A 23,252-nucleotide genomic window follows, 5' to 3' on the forward strand; every position below is an offset into this window, starting at 1 on the left:
GTTTACGTTGACGTTGGGCATAAGTTTTTTCTAACAGAAGTATTAAATAAATAAGAAGGGAATACGCTGTTAAAGAACAGTCACAACTTTCAGTAATATTTGTTTTTTTCCATCGACATATTTATTTGAACAATATCTACAACTTTCATGTAATTAAATATACGAGAATTATTTTCGATTGGGATAGTGTATCGCAAGTACACTGCACATTATGAAAAGTACAAGCAATGATATAAAAATCTGTTTCACGTGAAATACAGTAGAATAATGGAATAGGGTAGCCAGGAGTATTTGATATGCGGTATCAGCTACAGTGCCGAGTTTCCAATATAATGTGTACTGCATAATTTGTATTCACAGTTAAATGCATCTCTAGCTAGCTCTTTAATAGAAGAAAACAGTTTCTCAGCAACGACTACAGTAATAACAAAGTATGCTGAGATGATTGTAATCTTACGAGTTACGAGAAAACAGAGGTATTTGAACTGCCTCCGCTTCCGTTCTGCCCTATGCACGAAACGGGGCTAAGATATCGGGCAACACAGAAGTTTATTGACAGAGACATTAACGGGAATCCATAAGACTGTGTCTTAGTGGCTGCAGTTTGTACGTACGGGTCAACTGAAAGTGAGCCAACTTATACCTGTAGGTGTCGTGCTGGAACGTAGGTTGTGCTATCTCTCTGGGCACTATCAATGGAACTGCTGCATGTCGCTGTCATGCAACACAGTGATGGTAAAAGGTAGGAAAGCTATATCAACTTCTAACGTTCCTCGGTGACGCTATTAGAGACAGAAAAGAATAGTGAGTATGGTATACAATCGTCACAGTCAAACAAATTTTTACCATTATTTTTATGTTTAAATGTAAAAATTTTGGGTTAGGCTAAGCTATTAGTTATGAAATAAACAACTAACTATAACGTCACATTTTTTAATCTATTCAGTACGCGTTTTCTGATAACCGTACCTCTATTATCACATGGATTTACTCTTATTAACAACATGTATACGTTCATACATACGATTTTTCCGGGCAACCTATGGCAGCGTCTGACACACACACACACACACACACACACACACACACACACACACACACATCGATAAGAAGAGAGATAAACAATAATTTCGATTCACTACTGTTGGCAGAATCATGTTTTTTATGTTCTTTGGACTCACGTTAGTTCTTAATCTACAATTTCTGCTTATTTTCTTTTATAGAGAGTGTCCGTGAGGGAAATACAATTCCGAAAAGCAGTTGCGACCACTACTGGTACTTATAATTGTATTATTGGCTGCGTTCGCAACCAATACATCAACAAAACTTCGAGTCATGTACTAAAACAGTTTTTTGTCCTCTAATGTCAGACAGTGCCACGGGTTGCCCCGAAAAATCGTAAATGCTGAGCGTCTACGTATTGTTAACTTAAACAAATCGAACTGATGATGGAGATAAAGACTTCCTAATTGTGTAGTATAAAGATAATTGAAAGTGACTGGTTAATGTTATTACTGTATTTCAGCTCATAATTATTTTTATTAATTCACATTGCTGCTTCCTTTGGTACAAGCCCTTCTAGATGACGCAGCTTCGGCGGCTCGTCTCTCTAGATCTCACAGGTAACTGTTTTAGTCTGACTGATGAGTCCGTGTCATCCGCAATTCTTGTGTTTGTACCGATTATAAAGAATGAAAAAGCTGAACCACGGAGTTAGCACAAGTCTGTTGGGTAAAGGAAGCCATTAAGCTTCACGGTTGCGTCACTAACAACATTGGCACATGCTCTCGCTCTAAGAGACACGGCGGAGAGATCTATAATTTAGCATGTGACTAAGGCACACAGTTTAATTACCTTCAGTTTTATTTGTGTTTCTTTCGCACCAAAATGCAAATAGGTTAACTCAGAGACGAACGCTACTGCATAAACGAGCGCTAGGGACCTTGGCTGCGAAGGAGAAAGAGCTTCCTCTCAGCAAATAAAACAACTCAATTTTAGAGTAAAACCGATACTGACATAATGTACAGGCTGATCAAAACTTCAGTATAAATTTGAAAACTTAATAAACCACGGAATAATGTAGATAGAGGGGTAAAAATTGACACACATGCTTGGAATGACATGGGGTTTTATTAGAAAAAAAAATTCACAAAATGTCCGACAGATGGCGAGTGAAAGATCTCTTGCACGCGTCGTTTGGTGATGATCGTGTACTCAGCCGCCACTTTCATCATGCTTGGTCTCCCAGGTCCCCAGATCGCAGTCCGTGCGATTATTGGCTTTGGGGTTACCTGAAGTCACAAGTGTATTGTGATCGACCGACATCTCTAGGGATGCTGAAAGACAACATCCAACGCCAATGCCTCACCATAACTCCGGACATGCTTTACAGTGCTGTTCACAACATTATTCCTCGGCTACAGCTGTTGTTGAGGAATGATGGTGGACATATTGAGCATTTCCTGAAAAGAACATCGTCTTTGCTTTGTCTTACTTTGTATTGCTAATTATTGCTATTCTGATCAGATGAAGCGCCATCTGTCGGACATGTTTTGAACTTTTGTATTTTTTTGGTTCTCATAAAACCCCAAGTCATTCCAAGCATGTGTGTCAATTTGTACCTCTCTATGTACATTATTCCGTGATTTATTCAAATTTATACTGACTTTTTGATCACCCGGTACTTTAAAAACAAGATGGCTATACTCATCACATCAACTGGGCATGAGCATATCATTAGCGACGATTATTGTCATACGATCCTCCAACGTTTGCGCATAGTAATTAAAAATACGTGCCGGGTTATGTTTTCTGGGGGTGCAGTCTCCGTTCAGGACAGTGCCAGATCCCATACGGCGATTATGATGGTGAAATCTACGATATGCTTAAGTGGGAAAGCCCACAAGACGCACTTTATGGCCCTCATCATTCACTCAGCGACTCAGTATAAACTGGTGACATTCAAGCTGTTTCACTGTACTTCACACAACACAACACGTTGCGAGGACAATGCTCTCATCTTTGTCGACCTCATTTCATGTGATTAAAATACTCAAAGCTCTAACAATATGTTTTCGGGGTTCAGTCTGACAAAGTTCAGATAGTTTGTCAATTCCACACCTGTGCATAGTTGTTGGTAGCACTTCGTCGGCTTGCCTGTTATGCTGTGTAGCAGACTTTAAAGCTGTGCGGATCAGCATAACGAAATGGCGACGGGTCCCGCTCGTTTTGTCCACGACTGTACATAGTTCTTTTGTTTTAATATTCTGTGAAACGTGAAGAGCTGCCCTTTTAAAGAAAAACGCGGCACTACTTCGTCATTGCATACCCTTCCGTCGGTGACGCTCTAAATGTATAAAACAAGGCCGTGGCTCACTTTCATTTGACTCGTCAGGCTATCTTTTGCCCCCAGAGTGGTAGGAAAGGAGGCGCCTGTGCTAGGGGTATCGGCGAGGCTTGTGTGCGTCCTCGCTGCCCGAGCTGCTGTCGTTGAGGTCTGTGAGGGTCAGCGGGAAGTAATCTGTGGCGCCCGGCGGCGGCGCGGAGCCGGCGGCCGACGCGTCGAACCTCTGCAGCGTGCGCCGGCGGTAGCTGCAGGCGCGCTCCAGCTTGCCCTCGTGCTCCACCTTGGACACGGACACCTTGCTGGAAACCGCCTCCGTGCTCTGGAATGCCGTCTTGCCGTAAGTGCTCATGCTCCTCTTCTGCTGCCTCTTGGACGTCGTCTGGTCCGAGTAGGACGCGTTGCTCAGCGACAGCGATACGCGGATCTGTTTGTGCAGCTGCGGAATGTAGTTGGCCTTTTCATCTGCAACAAAAATCGAGACTACTGGAGGATATTTCACACTGTGGTAGGCAACAGCTGCGTTCTTCATTGTATTAGAGAAAACAAAAATTACAGTATGAGATTTTCACTCTGCAGCGGAGTGTGCGCTGATATGAAACTTCCTGGCAGATTAAAATTGTGTGCCGGGCCGAGACTCGAACTCGGGACCTTTGCCTTTCGCGGGTGAGTGCTCTGCCAGCTTTCTTTTTTTTTTTTTAATCTCATTTTGTTCGCTTTCGTTCGTTGCATCTGCTCGTGTCGGACGTCGTAAGACACCCGTTTAAGTTCGTCGATGATCGGTTAACTCAGTTTTTTTTATTACAGAGGGTGGCTAACCCTCTGACCGAACACGCTCAGCTACCGTGCCGGCGTTAAAATGTTCAAAATGTGTGTGAAATCTTACGGGACTTATTTGCTTAGGTCATCAGTCCCTAAGCTTACACATTACTTAACCTAAATTATCCTAAGGACAAACACATACACCCATGCCCGAGGGAGGACTCGAACCTCCGCCGGGATCAGCTGAATTACCCAAGCACGACTCACGCCCCGTCCTCACAGCTTTACTTCTGCGAGTATCTCATCTCCTACCTTGCCCGCGAAAGGCAAAGGTCCCGAGTTCGAGTCTCGGTCCGGCACACAGTTTTAATCTGCCAGGATGTTTCATATCAGCGCACACTCAGCTGCAGAGTGAAAAATCTCGTTCTGGAAAACATCCCCAAGGCTGTGGCTAAGCCATGTCTCCGCAATATCCTTTCTTTCAGGAGTGCTAGTTCTGCATGGTTCGCTGGAGAGCTTCTGTAAAGTTTGGAAGGTGGGAGACGAGATACTGGCAGAAGTAAAGCTGTGAGGACGGGGCGTGAGTCGTGCTTGGGTAGCTCAGTTAGCAGAAAATTGCCCGCGAAAGGCAAAGGTCTCGAGTCTCGGTCCGGTACACAGTTTTAATGTGCCAGGAAGTTTCAAAAATTACAGTGTTGCTGCCGAAACTGATAGACACGGGTTCCCCCTGTCACCTACTCTGTTAATTTTTATATGTTGCCTGTGTCATAAATAAACAGCAAAAATTATTACCGCGACAGTTTCAAACAAATAACGCTACTCTATACACAATGCTCTTCGCAAACAACTGAGTGATTCTATCTGGAACAGGAGATGCTCTATAATGTTGCATGTACCTACAAAATCTGATCAAAAGTATCCCGACATCCATTCATAATGGAGAGCTGACCTCTGTATTTCATGAGGGGTGGACCCTCCAATATAAAAGATTACCAGGACTTTGTGTAGCACCCGGCCGGTGTGGCCGTGCGGTTCTAGGCGCTTTAGTCTGGAACCACGTGACCGCTATGGTCGCAGGTTCGAATCCCGCCTTGGGCATGGATGTGTGTGATGTCCTTAGGTTAGTTAGGTTTAAGTAGTTCTAAGTTCTAGCGGACTGATGACCTCAGATGTTAAGTCCCATAGTGCTCAGAGCCATTTGAGCCACTTCCTCCTTTTCCTGTTTCAGTTGCGTATACATAGGTTGAAGAAATATGTTCGTTGAGTCTTTCAGGAACGTAGGCTCTCGGAACTGTAACAATGGTCTGCACCGTAATGTAGATCACCTCTTTTAGGAGCGTCTAGCGCTGAAATTGGCTGAGCGTCCACGTGACGCTTTCGCGCTAACTAAATGAACCTGTAGCGAAACGTGCTGTTCTTCCGTAGATCATCTCCACTTCCTCTGTCCTATCTGGTGCAGATCCCTTACTGACGAGCTATATTCAAGAATAGGTCGAACGAGTGTTTTGTAAGCTACTACCTTTGTTGACAGATGACGTTTCCCGAGGATTCTTCCAATGAATTTCAATGTGGCATCTGCCTTATTAGCTATTAATTTTATGCGGTCGTTCTATTTCAAACCGCTCAGTACGCATACTCCTAGATGTTTCATGTAAGCAACTGCTTCCAGAAATTGTTCTGCAATTTTGTGATCATATAATAAAGGGTCTTCCTATCTGTGTATTCGCAACACCTTACATTTGTTTGTGTTGACTGCACCGGCTGGAGTGGCCGAGCGGTTCTAGGCGCTACAGACTGGAATCGCTCGAACACTACGGTCGCAGGTTCGAATCCGGCCTCGGGCATAGATGTGTGTGATATCCTTAGGTTGGTTAGGTTTAAGTAGTTCTACGTTCTAGGGAACTGATGACCTCAGAAGTTAAGTCCCATAGTGCTCAGAGCCATTTGAACCATTTTTTGTGTTGGCTGCCAATTGACACTTCCTACAACAAAGCGTCCATCCTCTGCAGGTCTTCCAACATTTCGCTACAATTTTCTAGCGTTGCGACTTCTCTGTATACAGCAGCATCATCCGTGAACTGCCTCATGGAACTTCCGAGGTTATATGCTAGGTCATTTATATATATTGTGAGAAGTAATGGGCCTATAAACTCCTCTGGGGCACGCCCGAAGTTACTTTATCGAAATGCGAAATGTCCAAATGTGTGTGAAATCTAATGGGACTTAACTGCTAAGGTCATCAGTCCCTAAGCTTACACACGACTTAACCTAAATTATCCTAAGAACAAACACACACAACCATGCCCGAGGGAGGGCTCGAACCTTCGCCGGTACCAGCCGCACAGTCCATGACTGCAGCGCCTTACACCGCTCGGCTAATACAACTCGGCGTACTTTTACGTCTGAAAAATACTCTCCATTGAGAATGATGTTCTGTGTTCTCTCTTCAATCCAATCACACAGCTGGTCTGAGATTCCGTACCCTCGTATTATGTTCATTAGGCGACAGTGCGGAACTATATGGAATGCCTTCCGGAAGTCAAGAAACACGGCATCCACACGGGCGCCTGTATCTGCTGCTTTCTAGATCTCGTTGACTAAGAGAATTTGACACGATCGTTGTTTTCGGAACCCATGGTGGTTCCTACGGAGAAAGTTTTCGGTCTCCAGAAACGTCATAATACGCGAGAGTAAAACAAGTTCCAACGTTCTACAAAGACCGATGTCTAGTTTTGTGCGTCTGCTCTACGATCTCTCTTGAAAACGGGAATGACCAACGCCTTTTTCCAATCATTAGAAACGCTTCGCTCCTATAGAAACCTACGGTACAATGATACCAGGTAAGGTAGTTATCTGTGCCACCCACAGTTTGAGTGGCATTATGGGGACAGTGTGTCTAGACATATGGATTCGATCAGTTTTCTGCTTTCACATAAGGCCAGAATTTCTTAGGATTATCTGTCAAGTTGGCAGATGAGTTTTCCTTTCGTATTCGTTGAAAGGTTCACCCATAGCCCTCCTTACGCTGATTTTGGCTTCGTTAAGTTTTGGTTTGTACGTGATGCTTTGGCTACGTTTAAATTTGCAGTGAAGCTCTCTTTATTTTCGTAGCAGCTTCCTAACACGGTTTTAAAACCGCGGTGAGTTTCTCTATCCATCACAACTCTTCTAGGTACACATTTGTCTAAAGCCTGTTGTACGACGCGTTTGAACTTTTTTCATTGATACTCAGCATTATCAGTGGGGGAGACGAATTTTTTGTGACGATCCCTCAGGTAATTTGAAATTGGTCTCTTGTCGCTCTTGCTGAACAGTAATATTTTCCCACCTTTCATTGTAGTTCCATTTACAGTTGCATTCAGTGATGCTGTAACGGCCTTATAGTCAATTATACCCTGTTGTACGCTAACTGAGTCGAAATCTTCGGGTCTGTTTGTCACCCGTAGGTCTCAGATACTATCTTCATGAGACTGTTCTCTGATTAAATGCACAAGTTACTTTTCGCATAAGGCACTTAAAACAATTTCACATGAATCTCTGTCCGTATTACCCGTCCTAATCACTTGAGTCTCTCCGTCTATAGCTGGTAAGTTAAAATACCCTTCTAAAACTATAACATAACCAGGAAATTACGCGAAATATTCCTCCACTCAATTTTTTCGCCACGACTGTCGCTGAGACATGGAGTCTATAAAAAGCATCCGATAACCATGTCCGATTTGCACTCAGCACTTATCTTTACCCAAATTATTTCGCATTCTCAGTCTGCACTGATCTCACTAGATATTTTGATTACTATAAACATCCCTCCACCACCAGGGTTGAACCTATATTTGCCATAAACATTCCAGTTTTAGATTAGAGTTACCTTCTTATTAACTTCTGGCTTTAGCCAGCTTTTTGTCCCTAGTACTATGTGAACAATGTCAAATGAGATTAGTGGCGGGACCTTTCCTTGGACGCTGCTGTAATTAACGAATACTATAGAAACATTTTCTTTCCCCGATCTACTATGATGGATGGTACTCTGTCTGGAATCAGAAGGCATCTGTGCGGTCTCTGGATGGATTTCTCAGTTCATAAAATCGCTAAAAAAAAAACCCACATGTACTCTGCTACACTAGTAATCGCTTCCTGCTCTCAGTGCACGCTTGACACGCTAATGAATACCCTACAATTCTCAACCGGATAGCGGAGGTCGAGAAATTTGCATCTGATAGCGTCTCAGGGTCATCTGAGCCTCTGGTTTAGACATTCCATTCCGTTTCAAACCAGAGGACCACGATCGTTTCTGGGAACGATGCTGCAAAACGATAGCTCTGCTTCCACCTCGCCTTCGAGGGTAGCTCTCCTCGCCAAATGAGCCAGCCGCCTGTGGGAACCGAGGATGGCCTCTGAACCCAGGCGGCAAGAGTAATTTGTGCCTACATGAGCCACAATTTGCAGCCCTGAGCACCCAGTGCACCTAGTCGCTGCCGGGAGGGCGTTCTCCACGTCTCTGAAGAGAAACACCAGCAAACAGACAGAATGGACACTGGCCTTGTGTCCCCTTACACTCGCTAATTTGCTGAGGGGCTCCATCACCCGTCTTACGCTGGAGCTCCCAAAGAGAAACAGTCCCACCCTTTGTACTACTTCGGTCCTCTCAGGCAGATCAGCAACAGTACCAATAGACAAGACATCGTGTGCTGGCTCAGATGTACTTTCAGCAGGAGAAAATATCTCAAACCTGTTTTTAAGACGTAAAGGGGCAGCCATACTGCCGGTACCCACTTTTGCCTTCCTCCCAACGATTGGTAATCCCACCACTGTTCGCCAGTCATTGTCAGGTAACTGGCGACCGGCCGGGACGAGCGAATGAGGGACACAATGGCATAAGGGATCCCAGACGTCACTATAGGGGTCATAGGTGCCAACGCATTCGCCTCAGGTTCCCCAACGCCACTGCAGCCAAGACCAGCAACTTAAAGCGTGCCGACCATGGTCAACGCTGCTTCCAGCCCGTTGCAGACCGTGGCCAACTCCCCCTGCAACCGTACCCAACAGGCGCATTTCCTTTCCATCTTTAATCGATATCAAACAAAACGAAAACAAGCTTTGGTGTATTTTAGACGGCACTGAAAGCGGTACTAATAACTAATTACACAACATGAAAAGCGCAAGCTGCTATAAGAACACTAGCTCACTGAACACATGTGGACAGCACACTAGCAGACATTGAACAACTTGTTTGAATCATACTTAACAAACAGAATGCAAAAAGTTGAGCTACATAATTCAAACAATGTTTACAGGAGATAACATTTAGTGTCGGGGGAGAAATGAAGAAGGGAGTCCTACGAGATTTAATTTTGGGTCCATTCCTATTCCTGATCTATGTGAACGACCTTCCACTTAAAGTATTTCAAGCAAGATCGGCACTTTTTGCTGACTATACTAGTGTTATCACAATTCCAATGGCTCTATGCACTATGGGGGTTAACATCTGCGGTCATCAGTCCCCTAGAACTTAGAAGTACTTAAACCTGACTAACCTACGGACATCACACACATCCATGCCCGAGGCAGGATTCGAACCTGCGACCGTAGCGGTCACGCGGGTCCAGACTGAAGCGCCTAGAACCACTCGGTCACACCGGCTGGCTATCACAACTCAAATTAGAGAGAAAGCATCAGAAGAGATTGTTGTGATTTTTTCTGAGAATTGTTAAGTGGATCTCTGAAAATGGATTCTCCCCTAATTTCGAGAAAACACACTATATTCACTTCTGTACAGTAAAGAGGCATAGCAACAACTGGTGTACCACATGTACAGGAATCAGTAAACAGGACACAATGCTCATAATTATCGGGTGTCCATACTGATGAAAATCTGAACTCAAAGAAGCATGAGCTGCTCAAACAATTAAGTCAACTACCTTTGCCATTCATGTAGTTGGAAGTCTTGGAAACAAACATATTATGTTCTTGACATATTTTGTATATCTCTACTCAATAATTTCTTACGGAATAATTTTGGGGGCTAATTCATAGCTTAGAAAGAAGGTATTGTTTGCTCAAAAACGAGCAGTAAGAACGATATGTGGTGTTCACCCGTATCTATAGATTCATCACTTGAGGAAAAAATGGTCACTATTACTCATTATTAAAACTGTAAGCGGCTCAGAAAGGAGTTCAACATGCAGCAACCAAAATGTTTGAACATTTGCCAAATAATATAAAATATCTGACAGGTATAAATGTAAGTTTTAAATCTAACCAAAAATCATATACCCTGGACAACTCCTTCTATTCCAGGGACGAATTTCTATTTAACAACTGGTAGCGTAAAAAAAACCTTATTTTTAAGTGTAGCTGTTTGGATAGGGCTAAAAAATAATGCGTTCATTAATTTACACATATCCAGTAAAATGACTCGTTCCTCATTATATTGATAAACGAATCGTTCAAATGAACAATGGAACATGTTACTAACTAACTAAATAACAATAATTTTACGATAAATGGCTAAATAGAACTAAATCTTAGATCTCAATTTGAAAATCGTGAAGACAATAGACCCCATTATAAACGCCACTAATATTACCAGTTACAGAGGAACAAAATAAAGTACATTATTGAAAACAGTAAGCAATTGTCTGAACGGCTTAGAGCTACTGACATTCCTAAAGCAGCAAGATTCCCATGCCTCGACATTACTAATTTGTATACCTATATTCTTATAAGGCAGTCGGTGAGAATAATAGGAAGTAATAAACTAACTGACTGTAATAAAAAAATTTAATGACAATAGGCAAGAACTGAGGATGTTGAGTTATTAACAAGAGTGCATAATCACAATTACTTCCCTTTTCCAAAAAAAATTTGCATAGAAAAGGAAGCTCACCTATGACGTGCAATTCTCACAAGGGAACCTCCCCATCGCACCCCCTCCCCCCCCCCCCCCTCAGATTTAGTTATAAGTTGGCACAGTGGATAGGCCTTGAAAAACTGAACACAGAGCAATCGAGAAAACAGGAAGAAGTTGTGTCGAACTATGAAAAAAATAAGCAAAATATACAAACTGAGTAGTCCATGAGCCAGATAGGCAACATCAAGGATAGTGTGAACTCAGGAGCGCCGTGGTCCCGTGGTTAGCGTGAGCAGCTGCGAAACAAGAAGTCCTTGTTTCAAGTCTTCCCTGGAGTGAAAAGTTTAATTTTTTATTTTCAGACAATTATTATCTGTCCGTCCGTCCGATGCGAAATAACTGCGCCGTAGTATGGGGATGCTACACCTAAACAAACATCGAAACACACGACGTCAGTCGACTAAAGCGCACGGAAGAGAGAGTATTCCTGCTAACGAGGCTCCCTGGGTGGCAATTGACTGTTCGCTACTTTGGACGAGAGTGCATTAAATACGTGAGATATATTCCGTGGGCAACACGAATCCAGCAAATATAGCTCGCGACTTCAATAACAAGGTCAATGAATATTTTCCGAACAGTAAGTCTGCGGTGCGGTCGCAAAACACAGACACTAAACTTATTACAGTGAACAGAGACGTCAATGAACGAAAGGACAGCTCATAACTTTGCGAAAATAAAGAGAGTAAACTTTTCACTGGAGGGAATACTGTATTGAACCAAGGACCTCTCATTCCGCAGCTGCTCACGCTAACCACGGAACCACGGCGCTCCTGAGCTCACAATATCCTTGATGTTGCCTATCTTGCGCATGGACTACTTAGTTTGGATATTTTGCTTATTTTTTTGATAGTTCCACACAACTTCTTCCTGTTTTCTCAATTGATCTGTGTTCAGTTTTTCAAGGCCTATCCACTGTGTCAACTTATATCTAAATCTGAGGTGGGTGCGATGGGGAGGTTCCCTTGTCTGTTACGATAGATGCAATTTTTATTAGTCACTTAGAAACTAAATGTTTTTGACCCACAAAAAGAACTGAATAACTAGTATGATTAAACGTCATATAGACGATTTACTGAAACTCTACATATGCTCAAAAACTCCCTTCAAAAAAGTGGATCTGTTTCTAACAGCATAAAACCAAACCACAATAAAACACCAAAACTCACTTTTAAAAATAAGAAACACATCTTGAGCTTCTTCTCTACATCTACATGCGTAGATGAAATAAATTATCACCAACAGCTCGTGCTATCCAGTAGAGCAAAAGAAAGCACATTTCCCACAGTATAATTATAAGATTTCTCAGTCCTCTACCAAGTAAGGACGAAACAGAGAAATAGCTGAATTACACGCATGAGTCGTAGATAGCATATGTAAAAAATCTCATAGTACCGAATCAACAAACTGACAAAGTGACAGTATTATAACTGAATAAAATTTCTGTTCTGTGGAAGAACATCATAAAAAACAAGTGCTCTCCCTGATAAATCCGTTACAATTAAAATTTTGCAAATAAATGTTTTACTTCATAAATTTTAATTTTAATGTTTACATTTTATGATTATGGACGAAAGGCAACGCCTTCTGTGACACACATAGAGCTGTTTTCAAGCTGTATAAGCGGATGAAGTTCGTGTCACTTACAACTTGATCTGAACACAATACCCATCAATTTTGACTGTAATAGACATACATAAAGCATACGCGAACCTTGTACGTGGTGTGTACTTCGAGTTACTTACACTAGAATATATGTTATTGCCTTTCTAACGCAGGATAACATTTCATGGATAACTGATGATAAGTAATCGTTAGTGAAGACCTGTGATGGAAAATAATGCATCGTGAAACATGAGATGCTGTTCCATTACGAAATTCTTCTGCAGCTGTGTAAGAGTGTTGCCTCTTCTAATAATCGTGGGCAAAACGATACAGTTTCCAAGTTTGGTAATGAGCTGCTAGCATTTAGCAAGACAGCTATAAATCATTCTACAAAGCACCCATAAATTTGTCGTCTACCACCGAGACCAAAATATCTCCCTTCGATTCCTACCCATTCCGACAGCTTTTTGACGCCACAGAAAATCGCTAGGCATGCGACAGTCCTCATCTTCTCAGTGTGAATATATATACAATCTGATTAAAATTACCCAGACACTATGCACATCAATAAGAGATGTGTGTACTTTCGCGTTTATGACGGCTTAAACTCTTTGAGGCTACTTCCAGTGAGGTGCCTGTATGTATGTGAAAGAGTGAAGCCAATTTTCCTCAAGAGCCGGGGAAAAAGAAAGCAGTGATGTTGGATTGTGGGGTCTGTAGCGACGTACATCGTAATTCATCACAAATGTGTGCCATTGGGCTCCCATCGGGAACCTGAACAGGTCATTCCATTTCAGGAATGTTATTTCCCACAAACCATTGCCTCTCTGAGGCTGCTTTATGACAGGGTGCATTGTTGTGTTGATACGAATAATCATTGTCTCTGGACTGTTCATCTACTGTATGGGGTGCACAATGCTCTAAAATGTGTTCAGATCCCTGTGCAATTAGCATTTCCTTGAGAGCAATAAGGAGATCTCACACTAAGCACGAAGAACAACCCCGTACCGTAATGCCACCTCCTCTGTACTTCACTGCTGGGACTACCAACGATGGCAGGTAACGTCCGCTGTGCATTCGTCAAATCCAAACTCTTCGATCATAAGGTATGGCGTGATTCATTACTTAGAATCGCACGTTTCCTGTCGTGTATTGTCCAGTGGCGTCGATATTTTCACCACCCCATGTCGCTTACTATTGACTATAGTTATGTGTGGCTTATTAGGAGCTGCTGGAGCACTGCACCCCATTCTTTTTAACTCCCTATACACAGTGCTTTTGACAATGTTGACTGGAATACTCTCTTTCAAATTATAAAGATGGCAGGGGTAAAATACAGGGAGCGAAAGGCTATTTACAATTTGTACAGAACCCAGATGGCAGTTATAAGAGTCGAGGGACATGAAAGGGAAGCAGCGGTTGGGAAGGGGGTGAGACAGGGTTGTAGCCTCTCCCCGATGTTATTCAATCTGTATATTAAGCAAGCAGTAAAGGAAACAAAAAAAAAAAAATCGGAGTGGGTATTAAAATCCATGGAGAAAAAATTTTGAGGTTAGCCGATGACATTGTAATTCTGTCAGAGACAGCAAAGGACTTGGAAGAGCAGTTGAAAGGAATGGACAGTGTCTTGAAAGAAGGATATAAGATGAACATCAACAAAAGCAAAACGAGGATAATGGAATGTAGTAGAATTAAGTGGGGTGATGCTGAGGGAATTAGATTAGGAAATGAGACACTTAAAGTAGTAAAGGAGTTTTGCTGTTTGGGGAGCAAAATAACTGTTGATGGTCGAAGTAGAGAGGATATAAAATGTAAACTCGCAATGGCAAGGAAAGTGTTTCTGAAGAAGAGAGGCTCTGAGCACTATGGGACCTAACATCTGTGGTCATCAGTCCCCTAGAACTTAGAACTACTCAAACCTAACTAACCTAAGGACATCACACACATCCATGCCCGAGGTAGGATTCGAACCTGTGACCGTAGCAGTCGCGCGGCTCTGGACTGAGCGCCTAGAACCACGAGACCACCGCGGTCGGCTCTGAAGAAGAGAAATTTGTTGGCATCGAGTATAGATTTAAGTGTCAGAAAGTCGTTTCTGAAAGTATTTGTATGGAGTGCAGCCATGTATGGAAGTAAAACATGGACGATAAATAGTTTGGACAAGAAGAGAATAGAAGCTTTCGAAATGTGGTGCTACAGAATAATGCTGAAGATTAGATGGGTAGATCACATAACTAATGAGGAGGTATTGAATAGAATTGGGGAGAAGAGGAGTTTGTGGCACAACTTGACAAGAAGAAGGGACCGGTTGGTAGGACATGTTCTGTGGCATCAAGGGATCACAAATTTAGCGTTGGAGGGCAGCGTGGAGGGTAAAAATCGTAGAGGGAGGCAAAGAGATGAATACACTAAGCAGATTCAGAAGGATGTAGGTTGCAGTAAGTACTGGGAAATGAAGAAGCTTGCACAGGATAGAGTAGCATGGAGAGTTGCATCAAACCAGTCTCAGGACTGAAGACCACAACAACAACAACAACATACACAGTCCTTGTCCTATCTGAACTGCTGGTAGCACTTTGAAACTCACGAATGATTCCTTCCGCTTATTGATTGCGTTTTTATACAACCACCCTCTCCAATGCCCGACGTCTCCTGTCAGTCAGTACATCAGGTCTGCCTGATCTTGGTTTAGCTGTCGTTGTTCCTTCGTCAACAGTAGACTCCGGCAGCTTTATAGGGACATAAATATACCCAATGGATTTGTAACTCAGGTGGCATCCAATTATTACTTCACGTTCGAGGTGACTGAGCTCTCCCGACCAACTTATTCCTCTGTTACTGCTTTTCTGCTGACAACACAATACTCCCCGCCTTCTTTTATACTGCCGGGTCCGCCACTCGTGACATTGCGTTAAATAGGGATGTTGGTCTACTATTGATCAGATAGTGTATGAGACAGCACGCTACGGGTGTCCAGAGTGACTTTTGTACAATTAAAGTGCCGTCCATTGTTCCTTTTGCTATCACCTTCTGCACTGTTCCATTGCTCAAGGAGAGTCTGGACGCAGTCCACGCTTTCTGTAGTAGAAGGCATATGATGCCTAGGAATCTATCGAAAAAACCGAATGTGTTTTTTTAGAATCACAGGTGAAATCTAACGGAGCAGTGGAAGAGAATCGGCAATTGAGTGGATAGATGAAAGGAGTCTGCACAGCGGGTAACGCCTTCACCTTTGGCGGAAACTGTGCTTTGCTTCTGACTAATGGCACGAAACATACTCTTGCTGGTGTCCCGGAAGAGGGGAGATTGATTGAAAAGTTGGAAATGTCTGCACAGCCAAGAAGTCGCCTATTCCATGTCGCTCATTTCTAACGTCCCAAGTCTTCCACAGCACAGTCGCCAGACATGTCTCATCTTCCCTTTTGATTAATTATGATCGCTAGCCGCTGACAGACACGCACTCCACCGATAACCCAAACGGCCAGCAGGAGACTGAGTCGTTTAAAATCCCGGGGATGGCTTCGCAAAATAGACCGTTCTACCTGCCCTGCCACCACAGAAGAACCCTAGCATTTCGCCTGAGATAACACGAATCTATATTGAGCTGCACAAAGAAAAAATGCAGATTATTAACGCAGCTGATTTCGGGGGCCCACTTGGAATGATGAACATACAGCAAACGTTCCACTCAGGCCAAGCATTCTCTGAAGTTCAGGGCAGTGATCTTCCCTTTTTGTTTAATTGGGTTGGGTTGTTTGGGGAAGGAGACCAGACAGCGATGTCATCGGTCTCATCAGATTAGGGAAGGACGGGAAAGGAAGTCGTCCGTGCCCTTTGAAAGGAACCATCCCGGCATTTGCCTGGAGCGATTTAGGGAAATCACGGAAAACCTAAATCAGGATGGCTGGACGCGGGATTGAACCATCGTCCTCCCGAATGCGAGTCCAGTGTCTAACCACTGCGCCACCTCGCTCGGTTTTGTTTAATTAAATCCATGTAAACTGTGTATGTATGTTCCACATCTCCTGCTAAGCCACTGGGCCGATTTCAACCAAATTAGGTACCTATATCATTTACTGTCCGAAAAAAATAACAGTGGAGGTAAAAACCACCCATCTCTCATGGCGGTAAGGATAGTGGTGCAAAAGCAGTGTAGGTCACTACGCGAGAACAGCCATACGACAGTCATCCAGTATTTGAAAATGAGAGCACCAGGACCTGTAATATACTTTACACATGATTTGAAACTTTTACGAAACTTTTTCTTGCTGACGACTCCCGCAAAATTTTGAAAGGAAAAAAATTGTCGCTTACTACGTTTTCGCTGTTCATGTAGTAAAAGTGCCACATGAGTCACGACTTTTAATGTATTACGTCTTTACTACTAACTGTATTCGCGACACATTTTACAGACGGTATTGCGTATACCACCGAGTGAACCAGAAAAAATACATCACTGTACGACAGTTAGTTCAGTAGATACGAGGTCATAAACACTGAATGCGTGGAAAACTACCGCATCATGGAAGACGTTTAAATTTATTACTCCTTTTCTACTAATTCTGTTTACAACACTCTTCGAAGACAGTATTCACATTTGTCGCTGAATGTACCTACAAAAATATATCGTTGTACGACACATAGTTCAGGAGATATTACGTCATAAACACTAAGATGCATGAGAAACTGCCGCATTATGCGTAAAATTTTAATTTATTACTTCTTTACTACTTACTCTATTCACAACACATTTCGCAGAGAGTAGGCACATATACCATTGGATGTATCTGCAAAATAATATCATTGTACAGCACATGGTTCAGGAGATAAAACGTCATATACATTAAGCTGCCTGCAAATTAAACTGCAGGGCGAAATTCGCTAGACATACAGGTTAAATATGTGAACAAATACTCGTGAAATATGTTACTTATGTGTGAAATACCGGGTGATCAAAAAGTCAGTATAAATTTGAAAATTTAATAAACCATGGAATAATGTAGATAGGGAGGAAAAAATTGACACACATGCTTGGAATGGCATGGGGTTTTATTGGAACCAAAATGCAGGATGGCGCTCCACCCCATATTGCTAGACGCGTGAAAGATCTCTTGCGCGCATCGGCTGGTGATGATCGTGTGCTCAGCCGCCACTTTCGTCATGCTTGGCCTCCCAGGTCCCCAGACCTCAGTCCGTGCGATTATTGGCTTTGGGGTTACCTGAAGTCGCAAGTGTATTGTGATCGACCGACATCTCTAGGGATGCTGAAAGACAACATCCGACGCAATGCCTCACCATAACTCCGGACATGCTTTACAGTGCTGTTCACAACATTATTCCTCGACTGCAGCTATTGTTGAGGAATGATGGAGCACATATTGAGCATTTCCTGTAAAGAACATCATCTTTGCCTTGTCTTACTTTGTTATGCTAATTACTGCTATTCTGATCAGATGAAGCGCCATCTGTCGGACATTTTTTGAACTTTTGTATTTTTTTGGTTCTAATAAAACCCCCTGTCATTCCAAGCACGTGTGTCAATTTGTACCTCTCTATCAACATTATTCCGTGATTTATTCAGTTTTCAAATTTATACTGACTTTTTGATCACCCGGTATATTTGACTTGTACGTATGCTAGCAAAGCCACGGGAAAGAAGCTCAGCCTAAACCCCAGGAATTATTTCAATCAAATTTGGTACACACATCAATTACAATCTGGAAATAAATACTGTGGGCCTAAGAACCATCAGCCTCCTATTGGGGGAACGCGATAACATGGAGAGAGAAGGGAGGACGAGGAGATGGACAGGCAGCGAGGGGGAGGGAGGACGTAAGGGCAGATAGGAGGAGGAGATGGACAGATGTAGGGGAAGGGGAAATGGAAAGAGAGAGGTGAGAGAAGGACATTGACAGAGAAAGGAACGAGGAGGAGATAGTGGTAGACAGGTGGAGGAAGAGAAAAGCAGAGAGATGAGGGAGGAGGTAATGAACAGACAGAGGGAGAAGGAGGAAATGGGTAGAAGAAGGGAAGAGGAGGAGATAGAGAGAGAGTGGGGAGAGGAGGAGGTGGACACAGAAAGTAAACAACGAGAGAACATGAAAACGGAGGGGGTGGAAGCAGATGGACGGAGGGAGGGGGAAGAAGGCGATGGACAGGCGTGTGAGGAGCATGATAGAGAGAGGAGATAGGTTTAGGTAGACAGAGGGAGGGGCAGGAGGAGTTGGACAGAGAGTAGGGGGCTGAGGAGACAGATAGAAAGAATGGTAGATTTGGACAGAGAGAGGGAGAGATGGAGATGATCGACAGGGATTTTGGGGGGGGGGGGCGATAGACAGAGGACGGAGGAGAGGTGGATAAAGCGAGAGGGGATTGATAGAGAGAGGAGAAAGGAGGAGACGGCCAGAGAGAGGAGGGAGTGGAAGATGAACTAACAGAAAGTTGGAAGAAATAAATACCTGGGCAAAGCCGGGTTTCTCAGCTAGCATTCAAATAAATAACGTATTGATTTGTTTTAATGTAGCCGGACGCAGTGGCCGAGCGGTTCTAGGCGCTTCAGTCTGGAACCGCGCGATCGATACGGTCGCAGGTTCGAATCCTACTTCGGGCATGGATGTGTGCGATGTCCTTAGGTTAGTTAGGTTTAAGTAGTTCTAAGTTCAAGGGGACTGATGACCTCAGATGTTGAGTCCCATAGTGCTCAGAGCCATTTGAACCATTTGTTTTAATGTATGATTTTCGTTATTATCAAGAAATTTATACATTCTGGCGCCCAGAAATCATTATAAATGACTGTGAATATAAGAGACTCACTGCGTAATTGTTTTCTAACGGGGGGCCCGCGGCAGTGGTTCCTGTAGTATGATGGCTTTGCTAGGTATATTTGCTCCGTTCGTTCATGATATCCAGAAGGTAGTAGACAACGGAGCTTTGATTGGTGACTGGCGTGTCACTTGACTTGTAGAAATTTTTCGAGACAGTTCTGTACAACCATCTAGTAAATAAGATATGGGTATACGAACCATCAGAACCGGTATAAGATTAAAATGAAGAATTCTTAGCCAATAGAAACAAATACATCGTTCTTAATATGGAAGAATCTTTAGAAACTAAGATAGCAACTAGCGTCCTCAAGCTAGTATAACTGGGTTACTGCTGTATACGATATGTATAAATAATATCAGGCGGATAAAATCTGTAACCCGATGGGGCTGATCGTAGACAACGGAATTGTGTTCAAGGAGGTGACATCGTTGTAAACTTGTTACGAAATGTTATGAGGCTTGCAAATTGTCAGTGCATTATCGAAAGGTTGGCTACTGATCATGAATATAAGGAAACGTAATGTAATACGTGCAAATGTACGACAGCACCGGCTTCGTTTAGCTTCGTGAATGGTGATCAGTGACTGGCATGGGTAAAATCCATCATCTGTTCGGGGCGATTTGAGATGGAATGAGCGTTGGTCTGGTAAAATGGCTAGCCTGAGTGTGGTTTTTAGGTGGTTTTCCTTGTTCGTTGAGATGAATGCTTGGTTGGTCTCTAATGTCCACCTCACAGAATCCGATGCACACACAGTTAAAATACGATAATACATAAAACAAATTTACACGAATCACAGATACATGATGCACACGTCTTTACTACTTTCGGTTAACTGATGACTGTGATGACGGAAAGAGTACCAGGTCACAAAATTAAAATAAAGGTAAATTTTTCACATCATGAAAACAGCGGATACCGTACAGAGGGATAAACGCTAGGAAAGAGAGAGAGAGAGAGAGAGAGAGAGAGAGAGAGAGAGAGAGAGAGAGACAGAGACTGGGAGAGAGGGAGAGAGAGAGAGAAAGAGGGAGAGGGAGAGAGAGAAAGAGAGAGAGAGAGAAAAGCGTCAAACCTAAAACGCTTAACTGTGTTTCATTGCGAGCAGATTTTAGTCTCTTGGTGAAATTTTGGACCGAGCGAGGTGGCGCAATGGTTAGCACACTGGACTCGCATTCAGGAGAATGACAGTTCAAACCCGCATCTGGCCATCCTGACTTACGTTTTCCGTGATTTCCCTAAATCGTTGCAGGCAAATGCTGGGATGGTTATTTGAAAGGACACAGCCAACTTCCTTCCCCAACCTTCCCTAATCCGATGGGACAGATGACCTCGCTGTTTGATTCCGTCCCCCAAATGAACCAACCAACACAGTCACGTTCGTCAATTAAAATTCTTGGACGCCTTGAAGAGGTGATTCCGAGACGCAGAAATGTCACATGATAGGACAAAGCTGAGTAGGAGTAGCCACTTGACAGCAAGGCCGACATCTGGCCTTGACAGCAAAAACCATCGGTGTCTGTAAACAATTGTCTACAGAGCATACAGCTGCCTCAGGCTTTTCATTTCTGTGAAAGACTTTGTGTTGTTTCCCTAAGTGATGAGAGAGGTATGTCAGGGCGGGTACTCCCAACAGGGATGTTCGATTCTCTTTTCCACTCCTGTCAGTTTGGAACTTGTATTTCGTCTGCAGTGACATCGCCTATGACAAGACGTTTAACTCCAATCATCCTTTCTTCCCGTATGCAACATGTCTTCTAATTAAACTTATCTCAGGTCCTGCTTCTTTCTTTTTTCAAAAAAAAAAAAATGGTTCAAATGGCTCTGAGCACTATGGGACTTAACAGCTGTGGTCATCAGTCCCCTAGAACTTAGAACTACTTAAACCTAACTAACCTAAGGACATCACACACATCCATGCCCGAGGCAGGATTCGAACCTGCGACCGTAGCAGTCGCACGGTTCCAGACTGCGCGCCTAGAACCGCGAGACCACCGCGGCTGGCTTTTCTTTTTTTTTTTTCCCTCTATCGTTTATTACGTATAGTACAGGGTCGGTATTTCAGCACTTTTCCCAAAGAACGCGGGGAAACTGCCTAAAATTCATATTTACGCTGGCCGCTGTATTAGGCTACAGCCGTTAATGCGCCACGCCGATTCGATCCGGGTACGGTTCACATACCTGTCCCGCAAATCAGTTAGCTACGCTTTACTCTATACGAGCAGGTTTCTAAACTCAGTTATGCGCCCTTCTGGTTGTTGTTGTTCTGGTCTTCAGTCCCGAGCCTGGTTTGATGCAGCTCTCCATGCTACTCTATCCTGTGCAAGCTTCTTCATCTCCCAGCACCTACTGCAACCTACATCCTTCTGAATCTGCTTAGTGTATTCATCTCTTGGTATCCCTCTACGATTTTTACCCTCCACGCTGCCCTCCAATACTAAACTGGTGATCCCTTGATGCCTCAGAATATGTCCTACCAACCGATCCCTTCTTCTAGTCAAGTTGTGCCACAAACTCCTCTTCTCCCCAATCCTGTTCAGTACCTCCTCGTTAGTTATGTGATCTACCCATCTAATCTTCAGCATTCTTCCGTAGCAGCACATTTCGAAAGCTTCTATTCTCTTCTTGTCCAAACTATTTATCTTCCACGTTTCACTTCCATACATGGCAGCACTCCATACAAATACTTTCAGAAACGACTTCCTGACACTTAAATCTATACTCGATGTTAACAAATTCCTCTTCTTCAGAAACGCTTTCCTTGCCATTGCCAGTCTACATTTTATATCCTCTCTACTTCGACCATCATCAGTTATTTTGCTCCCCAAATAGCAAAACACTTTTACTACTTTAAGTGTCTCATTTCCTAATCTAATTCCCTCAGCATCACCAGACTTAATTTGACTACATTCCATTATCCTCGTTTTGCTTTTGTTGATGTTCATTTTATATCCTTCTTTTAAGACACTGTCCATTCCGTTCAACTGCTCTTCGAAGGGTATACACTTAATTATATGTGCTTTTCCACTTGATTATACATTAAGTTTGTGGTTACTAGTGTACCGTGTAAACCAATACCAACACCTGAAAAATGAACATTAATGTGGAGCAAAATCTCTCTGACTTCCGATACGGACGTTAGACCCAAAACACGACACGAGAAACTCTGTGGAGTTCGTAAGGTATATAGAAAAACTGGTGAGAAGTTAAAGTTTTGAGTCCTTCTGTGAGCATGGCTCAGTGGATAGCTGTGGCCTCTTGTGCCAGTGTCGGATAATTTGTCACTGATGTTGAAACTGACGAGGTAACTGCACGCCAAGCACTTCTTGACCAGAACAAGAAAATGATGTAACTTGTGTAAAAATCTAACCCGAGTTGAGGGCGCTGCCAGCGCTGGAGAAGGAGTCGTTGCGCGCCAGGGACTGGTCGCTGGGCGCCGCATCTGACTGCGAGCGTTTCTCCTCGCTGAGCAGCTCGTGCACCAGCTTGTGCGACCGGTCCCCCAACAGCTGCAACATAGGCCACTTACCATTACCCAGTCGTATACAACTGACTCGCGTGTGCAGGAGTTTCTTCTAGCTGAGCAGCTCATGCACCACCATGTGCATACGTTTCCCCAACAGCTGCAACATAAGCACCTCATGATTACCTAGTCATCTACAACTGACTAGTGATAACATTGTGAGCCTAGGCACTCTCCTTGCTGAGCAGCTCATGTAGCCGTTGTTGCGACCACTCACTCAGCGACTGCAACACAAGTAATTCACCATTACCAAGTCATCTACAGCTCACGATAATGATACAGGCGAGAGC

General features: G+C 43.4%; 1 protein-coding gene across 1 annotated transcript in view; it reads right to left on the reverse strand.

Moving 5' to 3' along the window:
* Positions 1-1,055: 1,055 nt before the first annotated feature.
* The window catches only part of LOC126471216 (rho GTPase-activating protein 45-like), a 682,307-nt gene continuing 660,110 nt past the window's right edge, over positions 1,056-23,252 (reverse strand). Inside the window, exons 18-19 of the mRNA XM_050099339.1 lie at positions 22,810-22,948; positions 1,056-3,808 (exon numbers count right to left, since the gene is read on the reverse strand). Coding sequence (XP_049955296.1) covers positions 3,438-3,808; positions 22,810-22,948 — 510 coding nt within the window. The 3' untranslated portion in view covers positions 1,056-3,437. The remainder of the gene's footprint in view (positions 3,809-22,809; positions 22,949-23,252) is intronic.

Source organism: Schistocerca serialis, chromosome 3, assembly GCF_023864345.2.
Source record: "Schistocerca serialis cubense isolate TAMUIC-IGC-003099 chromosome 3, iqSchSeri2.2, whole genome shotgun sequence".
In the NCBI taxonomy this organism is placed as follows: Eukaryota; Metazoa; Arthropoda; class Insecta; order Orthoptera; family Acrididae; genus Schistocerca; species Schistocerca serialis.